This window comes from Lepeophtheirus salmonis, chromosome 5 (assembly GCF_016086655.4).
Source record: "Lepeophtheirus salmonis chromosome 5, UVic_Lsal_1.4, whole genome shotgun sequence".
NCBI lineage: Eukaryota > Metazoa > Arthropoda > Copepoda > Siphonostomatoida > Caligidae > Lepeophtheirus > Lepeophtheirus salmonis.
This window is the reverse complement of record NC_052135.2, coordinates 11,764,501-11,778,744: the sequence shown is the minus strand read 5'-3', so window position 1 is coordinate 11,778,744 and position 14,244 is coordinate 11,764,501. Positions and strand designations below refer to the sequence as shown.

The 14,244-nt window shown below is 31.1% G+C and overlaps 2 protein-coding genes across 2 annotated transcripts; one reads left to right on the top strand and one right to left on the bottom strand.

The window, feature by feature from the left end:
* Positions 1–7,789: 7,789 nt before the first annotated feature.
* On the bottom strand, positions 7,790–10,059 carry LOC121117818 (uncharacterized). The gene is made up of 3 exons (XM_040712319.2): positions 9,908–10,059; positions 9,634–9,842; positions 7,790–8,628 (listed from the first exon to the last, which is right to left on the bottom strand). The coding sequence occupies exons 1-3, from the start codon at positions 9,923–9,925 to the stop codon at positions 8,121–8,123; spliced, it is 735 nt and encodes a 244-aa protein (XP_040568253.1). The 5' UTR covers positions 9,926–10,059; the 3' UTR covers positions 7,790–8,120.
* Positions 10,060–11,425: 1,366 nt separating this feature from the next.
* Positions 11,426–13,149, top strand: LOC121117817 (uncharacterized). Its single transcript, XM_040712318.2, has 5 exons — positions 11,426–11,577; positions 11,655–11,778; positions 11,841–12,230; positions 12,292–12,589; positions 12,656–13,149. The coding sequence occupies exons 1-5, from the start codon at positions 11,539–11,541 to the stop codon at positions 12,837–12,839; spliced, it is 1,035 nt and encodes a 344-aa protein (XP_040568252.1). The 5' UTR covers positions 11,426–11,538; the 3' UTR covers positions 12,840–13,149.
* Positions 13,150–14,244: the final 1,095 nt, after the last annotated feature.

Below are 14,244 nucleotides of genomic sequence, written 5' to 3'. Positions count from 1 at the left end.
GAAAATACACACACAAAAAAAGGATCCAAAAACGAATTATTTTACTAACAGGAAAAGGGAGAACGTATTTTAAATACGAATTAAAAAGGGAATGAGATAAATGAAGGAAGAAGAGGATTATCGAGTAAGTATTAATATGTATGATTATGGTTGAAGAAAGAACATGGCAAGTTAGCAATGAGAATGACAATTTATAAATCACAAGGTCAAACATTTAGAAAAATTGCTTTATATTTACGAAAATAATTATTTTCACCATATTAAATAATAGTAGTATTTTCAAGAGTGTCAAAAAGGGGGAACAGTTTTGATTATATTTACATCAAATGTACAACACACAACAAAAAATGTTTTATACAAAGATGTTTTTCAATCGAAATTTAAGAATTATATAATTATAGTTTATAGTAGATCGTTTTAGTTTTGAATTTTAACATAAACAAACTAAATAAAAATGATATTAAAATAAATAGTTTTAAATTAAAAGGAATATCTATTTATAACTCCAAAAGTTCTCCCTTGGTGGTGTAATTTACTCAGGGTGAGTAAATTCACATTGAATTTCTTCTTCTCTCTCTTTCTTTTGTCGTTGTTATATTCACAAATTATTTTTGACGTCCGGCGAAAGAAAGAATAATAAAATAAAAAAGGAGAAATCCCATCTGGGATCTCCTTTAGACAACCTTATCCATTGTAAATGGATCAACATTTGGGCTCAGTTGCTTCTGAGAACACGGTTATTCTTGGAGCAAATAGTACCAATCCTAATGATAAGAATAAGGATCCTGTTTTCCTTGAATCTTCATCAATAATTCCTGCCGTCAATATGGGAACGTCCAATACACTAAATCAATGTCATATAGTGGAGTTGTGAACTCAAATTTAATGTAAAATTATATCCCTTCATTGAATTATGTGTCTGAGGGACTGTTAATGACTCGAAGGGTTGGAAAAATTTATGTTCATTTGCACAAAGAATTGACAAACGTTGTCCTTTGAGTAAAAGTCAAATGCATCCTGGTAATCTTGCTTTGATTGCTACAGATGTTTTAAAATTAAATCCCAACGAGGTTCACAGTATTAATTGGGATAGATCTCATCGCCCTCTCATAATAACTCGTAATAAAATTCCTATGGAGAGAATCACGAATGACATTGTTCTTCCAGTTGAAGTTGACTTGAAGGATGAAGATAATAATTATTTCAAAGCTTTGATAGATTGTTGTAAACTCATGCTAGCTAGAGATGGAAATCCTGTGTTTGATTTGACTTTAAAATATGGCTTTAGAAAAATTTGTGAGAAATCATTAAGGTCTATGCTCGAACCTTCATGCAATGTATAGGGAACGCTTCTTCATCTCAAAAATCTCTTTAGAAAAAGTCGCTATTTTCAATGATCCAAGACATCAACATTGGAACACAAAGGGTTCAGACATATTAATAAATGTTAGAGGAAATCCTAGAAATATCCCTTAACTATACAGCCATCTAGTGATACTAACGAAAGTATCTCACTCTATGTAATGATAAGCCAAATAAACCTTTTCTGAGGGGGCAAAGTTGTCGGACTCAGTCGTACTAAGTCCCAATCACTTACCAAACTCAACAGAAATGAATAGCACTCTAATTGCCAAACGTCGAACGAGATGAAGAACCCCAAAAATGTCTCTGACTAATAAACTCCAGCACAAAATGCCTGACTTTCTTTCTCCGAAAATCTCTAATGTTCTAAAGGACTCTCTACAATTTTTTGGTTGAATATAAGGGGAGGTGGAGATAGAAGAGTTAGACATGGTCTTATGAAACATTTATTGAATTTCAAACCCGATATCATGATGTTGGGACTCGGGTGTCCTTATCCTGCTTGATAAATTGTCCCCTTTGTCTGCCATCTTTATTTCATAATTTATTTTCTGGTTCAGATAAGAGAGGAGTGGTAACTTTAGTTTGCAAAAGAGTTCCAAAGCCAATATTTGCAAAAGAATATACAATCGACAGTCATAGACATAAAATTATTGTTACTGTGTCTGGCTGTACTTTTTCAGTCATCAATGAGTATGGGCCAAATTCCAAGTCGTTGACTTTTTTTTCAGTCTATCATTGATTTTCAAACTACTGACAATTCTCCAATACTTTTAATTGGCGATTTCAATGTAGATCAGAATAAGCCAGCGAGCTATTATTCAAATGCTGCAATATTGTGGTAACTTACGAAAAAGTTTTATTTAGTGGATTTGACGAAAAAGTTCAGTCCAGAGGAGGATAATATTTCCTGGAGTAGTCGGGATAGATTTTCAAGAATCGATTTAGCCTTAATATCGTCTATTTTTGATAAGCAGGTTAAAAATGCTCCATATAGACCAGATCCGTCGACCGATCACAAAATTATTGAAATAACTCCTCGTTTTATTCCCTGCAGTCATCAGTTTAAAGTGCCAAAATGGATATTAGGGGAATGTAATTTCAAAAAAAAATTAAAATTCAATCTTTTATAAGGTCTTAGTTTTCTGCCTTCTTGATGTGTTTATAAATTATTGTCTCATATTGCTGTTAAAACAGTGCAAAAATGTATTAGATCTAACAAAAAGAGAGCAAATAGGTTCCAAAAGAGTCTTGAAAAAGTTTTAAATAGCTCCTCCATTTTTTTTTAATACAACATAGATTTGGTATACAGAATCTTTGACATTACTGAAACTGAAATGAGAAGAAAAGTAGATCACGAAACCGATCCCATTCTTAGAACCAAATAATTACCTCACAAACATAATCATACAGCCATTACAATACAAAAAATGGTTGTTAACGATAGAACAATCGATGAGCCTTCTGAAGTATTGCAATATTTCCATAAAAGGTTCTCGGAGATTTTAGGGGAGAGATACTCAATTTCCTGAAGAAAAGGAGACCCTCAAAGGTTGAATTATTTAAAAAGGCAAACATCGTAAATTATATAAGGAATGATTTCAAGGATCCAAAGCATCGGGTCCGGATGCCCTTTGTAGGCAAATTTTCTCTCTCGCGCCTGAAGAAATTGCGCCATACCTTTTAAAAGTAGGAAAATCCATGGAGATGTCTGGAAAAATGCACCTTTCTCTTACAAAGGGAAGGACAGCTCTTATACCTAAAAAAGGCGATGGCACTGATTTCAATCACTGGAGGCCCATCACAGTTTTAAATTAAGCTTACAGAATATTGTCTGGTGTTTTAGCTTAGCAAATTGAACCCATTTTAAACCAAAACATTAAAGATGAAGAAAAAGGTTTTCTGAGAAATAGAAAAATTACGGATATTTCACGAAATAGAGCTACAGCTCTTGAATCTCTTAATTGGAGTGGCAAGTTTGGTGCATTGATTGCAATTGATTTTTGCAAAGCATTTGACTCATTACGTCACTGCCACATTGTGAGATCTGTTAAAAGGTATCTCCCCAAACGTTTTTTAATCCTATCAGAGCTTTACTCGCTAACGGCTCTTCTATAATTTCGTTGGATGGTAAAATGAGTGAACCCATTTTATTAAGAAAGAGCTGTAGACAAGGTTGTCCAGTCCCCCCTTGCTATTTATATCTGCCATCGATGAACTAACAAGGCCCATTTCGAAAAAGTATTTGGGATTATGTGTCTCTTTTTGTGGGACTCCAAATCTAATTGACCTATATGCCGATGATGTAACTTTAATGATTGAAGACAATTCGGAAATTCAACTTCAGTATAGGATCAAAGTTCTTTTGACTTTTTTAAACAAATTTAAGGTCAACTCTGGATTAGAAATGAATCCAACGAAACCCGCCATCCTTCCCCTTGGATCTTGGAAGCTGGATAGTTCAACATAATCGAAGCTTGTAGAAGGTGAACATCTTAGGTATCGAATGGACAAACAATGGGGTATCAAAAGGTAATTGGGTACAATTAAATATGATGGTCAACAAACAGATCCAAAAATGGTGTCATTTATCTCACCAAAAACGCATTGATTTATACAATTTTGAGAATTGTTTCTCCTGTATTATACAGAGCTACCTCCATTCCTTCTCAAGCATAATCTACAATGATGCAAGAAGATGCATGGTTTAAGGTTCTCAATTGATATAATTCACGAAAATAGGACTAAAATGCCTTTTGTTAATAAGTTTGGGGATCCGTTTTTATTAGAAAAGACTGTTCTCCATCATAAAATTTTAAGTTATCATGTCTTAAGCTAGGAATCTATCATTTGGGGTGTGAGATTCCGTCTTCCTCTTGAGAGGTCTCTTAAATATTTTACTCCTTCAAAACCATGGTTTTTAAAAATGAGCTTTTGCCAAAATTCATCGGTGGAATTGAAGTCTGTGTCAGATAAATATATGGTACTACTCGATCTTCCTCCTTCACTGGAACGAAGAATTCTCCGATCAATTTCAAATTTACGCCACAATTTCAAATTTCCACTGACAATATCAAATCTTTTATCCGTGCAAAAACTGCAGTTTTATGTTCAACTCTACCCTACACGCTTTTGCTGATTGCCCAGTTTTGAGAGTAGTCAAATATTTTATCCAATTCAACGTTTGTGTGACGGAAGATATTTATTCTAAATTAATATAGGCAAATATATTATTTTGAGCTTATAAGTGAAATAAAAATACTTCTCCTGTTCACAAAGCCGTGGAGTTTGCTTTATTAAATATTAAATAATTGATTGCTAAAAAATTAACTATTGACTCTCCATTACATGTGAAAGAAATAAGAGCTATAATGATAAGCTCAGCAGCTCGATATTCAGCACTTTCTATCAAAATCCCTCTGTCATCATCTTCGTCGTGGGCATGGGCCGAAAATATCATCAATTTGTTCCTTCCAGGTCCGTGCAATATTTTAATCTCATCAAGTCAATAATAAGAAGGATCGTCGTTTTTTCTTAACCTTAGCTGATGTTTAGAATTTCTTTTAGGAATATTATATCAGGTTATTTTACTTCAGGACATTAAATATGAACTATAATGCTCATTTATGTTGTTTTTTTAAATGTAGTTGCCCAGTTGCTTTTTATTTATATGATCCACTTTTATCTTTATGTGTATTCATTATTTACACTGTGTGTATTGTGTAATATAAATAAATTATTTTAACAAAAAAAAAAATTTCGGAAATTAATTGCAATCATAAAGAGTTTGTCAAATTTAAATACTCCTAATCGAGTTAAAAAATAAACGCCGCACATATTTAATAGTGTGGGTGCGAGAGCTAACTGAGATTGAGTACGCTCAGAATTTTTTGAGCGGACTAACGTTCTGCTAAATAGAAGTAAACCTATATTTATGCCACGTTTTCTTCACCCACTATCGTAGAGGGGTTGAGTGATGTTCAATTCTGTTGTAGGTCATTTTTTTATATGTCCCAAGTAAATATGCAATCAAGTAAGCAGCGCAACTTTGAGCTATATTCTTTTAAACTTGGACTTTTGACTCTACTCAGTATACTGAAAATTTAAAGATTTGGATCTTGGGATCTTAAAAAATGACTCGTGGATATTTTATTTTTTTTCCACGGCTCTCAAACAATTAAGGTAATATGAAGCAGGTGTATTACTTGGATGAGTAATAATAATATATCCATGCAATTATGGTTTTTTAACATTGCATTGTTGTGTACACTGTACATAGGTATATGTTTGTGTATATTGCCACCCATTCGCAAATCTTGCTCTGTCATCCACCATTGTACTCCAAAGATAAGATATGTACATTTATTATTATGATTGTATCCGAAAAACAAGTGCCAACAATACATATAAATTTGAAACTCATCCATCAAATATATTTGGATTCAATGTAATTTTGATGAATGAATTCCTTTTTAAATTCATTCATTTGATCATCACCCTGTGCTTCAAATATTCATCATAATTAATTACTTATTAGTATGTATGTAATTAAAGGTTAATAATAGTAATTATTCAATTGTATTCGTTGGAATACATAGGGGCTGTTACAAATGAACAGGAAAACATGAATGTAGGAATGAATTGTAACATAATAACATCCATTTTGTAGTTAAAGTTGTAGAAAGTATGACTTGCCGCTATGTTGAAAAAATAATCAAAAAATGACATGGTAACCCTCACAAATTGAAGGATGTTTTGGAGACGAGTAGATTAGCTGTCATGAGGTTTTATTAAATTAGCTGCAATCATCTATGAGAAGAAGGAAATTAACACAATGACTAGGACGCCCCTTGCTCTGTATAAAGACATAGAAAAGACATTTATATTCTCCCGAGTCCATCAAGGATTTACGCTTATAACCCTACAATATTTTAAGGGTTACACTCCGTAATTCATGAGTATATTCATTCGTAATTATACTTTATACTTCATGGGCGTCTGCAGGGTTCTTTTAAACTTGGACTTTTGACTCTACTCAGATTTGGATCTTGGGACTGAAGGGATTGGAGCACCTTCCTTCAAATGAATAAATATTTGCTTCTTACTATCTTTTTTTTTTTTTTTTTGCAAAAATTTAATATTTGAAATTTAAAATATAATTTTTTTTTGTGAATTACTCTCAATTTTCATTTTTTTTTCAAAAAAACTTAATTTACTGTCAATAGTTATGGATTTTTTAATTTTTTTTTTGAAAAAATCTAATGTTTGAAATATTTTTTCCAAAAAAGTTATTTTTTTGTGAATATTTGTAATTTTTGAAATTTGTTTTAAAAAATTTTTAAATGTAAAACTTTTTTCATTTTTTTTTCAAAAAAACTGTGAATAGAGATGGATCTGTTTAAAATAAATAAATGAATAATAATAATTTTTTTAACAACAAAAATTTAAAAATTTGAAATTTTTTTCGAAAAAAAGTAATTTTTTGTGAACAGTTGAGAATTTTATAAATTTGTTACAAATAATGTAATATATGAATTTTTTTTTCCGAAAAAATTAATTTTCTATGAATAGCTTCAGACTTTGTAAAAAGTTAAATTTTTGTGAATATTTGTGGATTTTTGAAATTTGTTTTAGAAATTTTTAATATGTGAAACTTTTAGACAAAAATCATAGTTTTTAATTTTTTTTTCAAAAAAACTGTGAATAGCGATGGATTGTTTTAAAATAAATAAAAAAAAAAAAATTTTTTTTTTAAATTTTAATATTTGAAATTTTTTTCATAAAAAATTAATTTTTTTGTGAACAGTTGAAGATTTTATAAATTTGTTTCAAAAGATTTAATATATGAATTTTTTTTTCAAAAAAGCTTAATTTTCTTGTGAATAGCTATGGATTTATGAATTTTTTCCACAAAAAATTAATGTTCTATAAATAACTATGGACTTTGGAAGAAGTTTTTTAACAAAATTTAGTATTCGAAATTAATTTTTTGAAAAAAGTTCTTATTTGAAAAATCAAACCCTTCCAAACAAAAAAAAAAAAAATATGTATATATAATCCTGTGCCCTTGTAGATGTTTTCTCTTCAAGAATGAAATAATATTTTTAACATCTTTGGAAAATAAAAAAAATGATCAAATTGCCAGCTAAAAATAAAATATTGCACAGTCATATTCTTTCCAACTCTGCTTGTGTAAATTAAAAAATTCCCTAGAGTGTCATAATAACTATGTGAATGTAGGTACTGGCAATTTGATGAACTTGTTACATTGAAAGACGGAATAAATGGCCTCCATGATAGATTGTAACTATTTACTCTCTATATACATAGGTAGATACATACATACAACTTCGTTCTAGAGTGATTGACGTACCATGACTTGTATTTGCAAATGGCTATAGGCTATAATAGTTATATGAATGTGGAATTGAACTACTAACGTTTATTATATCGAAACCTTTATGTCTAATCATGATGAATCGTTACAAAAATATTTTTTTTTATAACTTTTATTTTCAATGTTTATATATATATTTTAAAAATAACATATAAATGTAAAAACCTCATGGAAAATAGCTTTGATTCAAAGTCATATGACCCTTGCATGCACACAGACGTCTGAACCATGCACCACAAATACAGAATACATAGATTATATAATACATATTTATAAAATAACTAAACTACAAAAATATATTATAATTTTGATGAATAACAATTTGATTTGTGTAGTACAATTTATCCCTTCAAACCGAATCTCACTTCCCACTATATTCCAAAGTGTATGACCCATCATTCAAATTGATGTTTTGAGCGGGATGAAGTCTTAGAATAGGGTTTAAGGCTAACAATTGTTTGGAATTGAAGGGGACAAAACTGGCTGAACTCCTGGATTCCTCAACTGGAAAACCGGGCCTTTGTGATCTAGTTGTGGGGGGAGAAGGAGGGGATGGGAAAGGACGAGCCACAGGAGAGAACACTGGAGCAATAAAAGCGGATGAAGGTGATACGTTAGGACGACGTCTCTTGACAACACCAACTCTTCGCCCTGATGGCTTCTTGGCCACATTTTGACGGAGATTAGGAACAAAGCTTTCCTTTTGCTTGGGTGGAGCTGGTGCAGGAGCAGGGGCGGGTGGGGCAACGTTCACACCATTGATCCTTGGTTGAAATCCCCTGTCGGGAGAGGCTCCATACTCCACTTCTCTGAGTTCTCCATTGCTGTCTATATATCCGTATTTGCCTTCGACTTCTCCAGTTGGATGCCTGGAGTTAAAAAAATAATAATAGTTTAAGAATTATTAAAGAAGATTCATTCTCAAGGTTAACCAAGGAGGAAGCACAGATCGTTTTGCTATACCTTTTCAATTTATAAAAAAAAGCACCTACGCTTTTGATATGCTTATTTCTAAATTCTTTGGTCGTTGTTACGAGGTTCTAATAACTGTTATCTTTAAAGGCTTTGTTAGGTTTTTAAAGGAATATCAAACATAATTAATGGGATTTAATGACTTTTTTATGAACTAACAGTTGGTTGATGTACCCTTCCCTTTCCTGGGGCAATTCATTTATATGTACACCTTTTTTGTGAAGGAATTGAGACGACTCTGACCACGACAAAAAAACAAAAAAAACAGTCAAGAATTAGACCTTGAAAAAAATAATGTTATTGTTGTATTCATTTAAAAGAGAAATAAATGTTGTTAAACCATTATAATATTTAGTGGCGTCCTTATGATTATATTTTGTAGGGATGCCTGATTTTTGGAACTTTTTTTGAAAAAAAAAATCCAAACATTACAATCTTTTGGAAAATAATTTGAATAATCTACAGCTATTCACAAAAAATTAAATAAAAGTAAGTTTCAAATACTAAATTTTTTTTAGAAAAATTTCAAAAATCTATAGCTATTTACAAAAATTTTCATTAATTTATAGCTATTCTCGAAAAATTAAATTTTTATTTCAAAAATTCAGGGCATATCACAAAAAATCTAATTTAAAAAAAAATTAGTTAAATATTTTTTTTTTTTTTGAATATTAAGTTTTCTAGTAAGCATAAAAAAATCCTGAATTTAGAGAGGAAGACTACAGCCCCTACATCCCTCCCCTGCGGACACCCATGAAATTGTAAATATTCATGATGCAAAGCATATGATCAATGGCGCTGTAGTATTAATAATTTCTGCATCACCCACCGTCAACATTCCTCCCTCTCTATTTCAAAAATGATGCAACAAAGACAATTATGCAAATGATGACGTAACTTACCTAGTCTCAACTTTATATGTTCCATCCCCATTTTCATAGCCGTAGGTATAGCTGCCATCAGGATTCTGCCGATCAAGGAAATTAAGAATGGGAACTGGAGTTGTCGTTGGTTTGAAGGAGTTGTCAATGATTTCATTGAATCCAAAGCCGTTTCCAGGGAATTGGGCGTTTGTGCTAAGGATCAAGGTTCCAACCACCACAAAAAAGATCTATTAAATAAGTCAATAATTATAAAGTAGTCTTACGATGGAATTTATTAATGTTAAACTATTACTTGCAGATATGCCATCATTTTTGAAAGGGCTCTGAACACGAGAAGAGTTTGTTAATTAATGAATCAGGTAATATGAAGAATTCTTCTTATTCTTGAGAATGAAATTATTAATGTTACACGCATACATAGTATACTCGTACATGAATCTGCGGCACACGCGGAAGAGTTCAAGGGATTCTATGCCGTGTTTTTTTTCTTCCCCTTTTTTATGGAACTTATTCTTCTAGATACATAGATACATTGGAGTTGTAGATCCGGTATGGGAAGAGCCATTGATTTAATGTCTATTTTAAAACCAAAAAAGGGGCCTTGAATAGATTGTAATTTGTTTGAGTATCATAAGTAGTAGACCTGGTCAGTCTCGTAGAATAAAATATATATTACATATACTTTTAATAGAGGGTTAAAAACCTTAAATTATTTCCCTTCAACTTGAACTTAATAATGAGTTGTACACCATAATTTATATTACAAAAATGCTTGGATTATTTTTCTTCTTAAAAACGTTATAAGACATAATAACATATACCATGTTAAGGAATGCAGGGGCATTTTTTTGGGGGAGGGGAGGCTAGGTTTTTGGATTATCTTTGGAAAAAAAAAATTTTTTGAAAAAAAATTTAAAATCCATAGCTATTTGCCAAAATTCATATATTAAATTTCGTAGAGAAAAATTTCAAAAATCCATAGCTATTCACAGAAAAGCTATTTTTTGGAAAAAAAATTGAAATGTTAAAAATTTTGGATAAAAATTTATAATATTGCAACTTTTTAAACAAAATATAAGAAATCCATAGCTTTTCACAAAAAATTATATTTTTTGGAAACAAAATTATAAAAATTAAAATTTTAGAAAAAAAAAATCGATAATTAAATTTCAAATATTAAATTAAAAAAAAAAAAAAAAATTCAAATATCCAAAGCTATTTACAAAGAATTAAATTATTTGGAAACAAATTTCAAAAATTAAAATTTTTGGAAAAAATAGGAATTAAAAAAAAAAAAAATATTAATTTTTTATTTAGAGGGGGCTACAATCCCTCCCCTGCGAACGGCTCTGGAGAAAGGAATCCAGGATTAACGCCTCTTATTACACGAAAATAAAATATACTTTACAAATCTTTACACATTAAATATGTACATGACAAAAATAACTTATAGTTATGGCTGGATATGTTTTAATTTTAAGCTTTTATTTGGCTGTTGTATCTATGATCATGTAGGTACATGTAAATATGTCAGGAATGTCATCATTTATGTCTGCTTAATAATATGGGATATTATCTTGAGACAGACCAAAAAATATGTATCTTTTCACTGCGTAATAAATTTCCAAAAGGACAATAAATATATTTACATACCATTTTAAAAACCACTTTACAAAGAAGGAAAACCTCTATTTTCACCCTCCTCGTAATATCATCCCTCCCCTTCAAAAAGTAGGACACGAATAAAAAAATCCCAAGGATCGGGCTATAGAATAAGATAATAAGACTAATGTTTTTTTGTTTTTTTATGTCTCAACCATTACGAAGACAATTTCTCTCCTTTCCTTGAAGTATACAATATTCATATTGTGAGTATATAAAAAGATATCCACACGAGAAATGAGCCTCAGTGTGCCGTGAGTGATGATGTTCCTCATCTGTCTGCTTTTAATTTCCTTCCTTGTAAGTGACAATCACTTTGTATCCCTTCAGGTGTTAACACTAATAGTAACCGAATTTATGTCTTTATACACCACTAGAGTCAAGAAGCTGAGAGCCATGGACGTCTCATGGATCCCCCTTCGAGGAACTCCATGTGGAGATTTGGTTTTATAAATCCTATAAATTACAATGATAACGAAAATTATTGTGGGGGTGTAACAGGTAATAAAACCAAGAAACTGATTACAAATTATAGGAATTGACTTCCTATTCAACATATTTAGTTCAATTTGAACAAAACGGCGGGAAATGTGGTGTGTGTGGGGATAATTACGCGGATCCTCAACCACGAGATCATGAAAAAGGAGGGACGTACGGTAATGGAGTAATTACAAAACGATACAAGAGCGGAACGATTCTTCCTGTAGAGGTGGAGCTCACCACAAATCATCAAGGTATCTTCGAATTCAAGCTCTGTCCTATGGAATCCGACAAAGAAATTGCGACTCAAGAGTGTTTTGATAAGAATCCTCTTAGTTTTCTATCCAAGCCCAACGAAACCATTTTTCCAATTCCACCCAACACAACCAAGGAAATTACTTTCCATTTGGACTTGATACTACCAGAAGATTTGACTTGTCATCAGTGCGTTCTTCAATGGACCTACAATGCAGGTACCACGTGAACAGATCTTAGACTGAAGAAAAAAAAATCAATAATCCAGTTAATTATTAGGTAACACATGGGGAGACTGTGGAAATGGAACTGGAGCTGTTGGCTGTGGTCCTCAAGAAACATTTGTCAACTGTGCAGACATACAAATCTTTGACAGTAGCCTTGATCTACCATCTAACACGATAGAAAATTTAAACAGAATTTATATTCAGAGCCATCTGCAATCTCGTTTAGTAGTCAAACATATTGTCTGTATAGCCAATGGACTCTTTCGCACATGGCCAGAGAGTGATAAATGGTGCCAACAGAACTGTCTCAAGTATCCTCCCTATTGTCCACCATCTCGCTGTTCTTGCTTGTAAGGCCACTTACAATGTGCAATCAATTTCTTACAGTCAAATTCAAATATTTTTGTTAATTTTAGGAAAAGTTGCAAGGCCATAGGCAAATTAGAGGGAGTTGAGGGAACAGATGTCTACTGCCATCGACGGTGTCTAAGATATCCAACGGATTGTCCCAAGGATGAATGTGAATGCATAGCAGAGTCGGAAGAGGAAATGAAGAATGACTTCATCGATAACCCCTCCCAGGACTTGATAGAATATTGAATTACCCCTCCACAAAAGACCCCTTCAATTGACTTTGTAAAGACGAAACAAAACTGCTTATCTATTGTTTATCCTACACAGACTCTGAGCAGCTCAAATATTGCAAGTCATGCGAAATTGCACGTTTTATAGCATTACATCAATAAATGCAGAGGGGATTTTTTTTTTCATAATACATAAATAGATTTGTTTAATTTTCTCCGTTTTAGGATGATGCATTTGTAATCAAACGTTGTTCGACTCCATGTTTATATATGTACGTACTATTTAGTTACAGTTACCTCAATAAAATATCATAGTTCGATTTCAATGTTCTTCGTCAAGATACATTTATTAACCTTCTTTTTTGTTTGTTAATTGAACTCATTTTTTGGGAGAGTAAAAAATCCAATATCAAACCAGTTCGTCAATAAGATAGTAACTGCATTACATTACAACATTATGTATCCTCATAATAATAAAACCCGTTCATCGGCTCCCAGGGCTGAAGCATAACATTTCAAACCTGTTCATCAATTGATATATATACACTTGCTACATCTACGCTTTTCATATTGCTAGTCATTGGTCAGTTAATTATGTATTTTATTCAAGAAATTTGTTGAAGATTCTACACATTACTTAAAACCAAACAGAATAGGACATCTACAACTGTTTTATATTATGCAAGAACGTACTTTACATACAACTTGAAGGACATTTGAATCTTTTGGTTTTATTAAGCAAACATTCAATGATTACACACAGTGTTCAATAAGTTTAGTAGACAATCCCATCGGTTTAATTAAGATCAATATAAACGATATGAAAGATATTTTTTCATCTTACAAGCAAGTCATTGCAAATACTTATATATTACCAGGGCCGTCCGCATGGGAAGGTTTGGGAGAAGTAGCCCCACTACAAGTAAGGAATTGTTGGTTTTTACTAGAAAATTTAATATTTGATTTTTTTATTTGAAATTTAATTTAGTTTTTCAAAAAATTTGATTTAATTTTTCAAAAAATTTGATTTATATGAATAGCTATGGATTTTTTAAATTTTTTCCAAAAATTTAATATTTTAAATTTAAATTTAAAAAAAAAAATTCAATTATCTTGCGTTTAGCTATTGATTTTTTAAATTTTTTTCCAAAAGTTGAATTTTTGAAATTGTTTGACAAAAATTTATTTTTTGAAATTATTTTACCAAAATTTCAATTTTATGTTAATAGCTATGGATTTTTTAAATTTTTTCCAAGAATTTAAAATTTAGAAATTGTTTTACAAAAATTTAATTTTTGAAATTATTTTACAAAAATTTCAATTTTATGTTAATACCTATGGATTTTCTAAATTTTTTCGAAAAAAATTTAATAATTGAAGTTTTTTTTACAAAAAAGTTATTTTTTGTGAATAGAATTTTT

Bases quoted from the DNA above. Each gene is read 5' to 3' on its own strand.
- LOC121117818 (XM_040712319.2), bottom strand. The intron at 8,629-9,633 runs GTAAGTTACGTC...TTTTAACTCCAG, and splicing joins ACATATAAAGTTGAGACTAG to GCATCCAACTGGAGAAGTCG.
- LOC121117817 (XM_040712318.2), top strand. From the start codon at position 11,539: ATGATGTTCCTCATCTGTCTGCTTTTAATTTCCTTCCTT. The intron at 12,231-12,291 runs GTACCACGTGAA...GTTAATTATTAG, and splicing joins TCAATGGACCTACAATGCAG to GTAACACATGGGGAGACTGT. The intron at 12,590-12,655 runs GTAAGGCCACTT...TGTTAATTTTAG, and splicing joins CCATCTCGCTGTTCTTGCTT to GAAAAGTTGCAAGGCCATAG.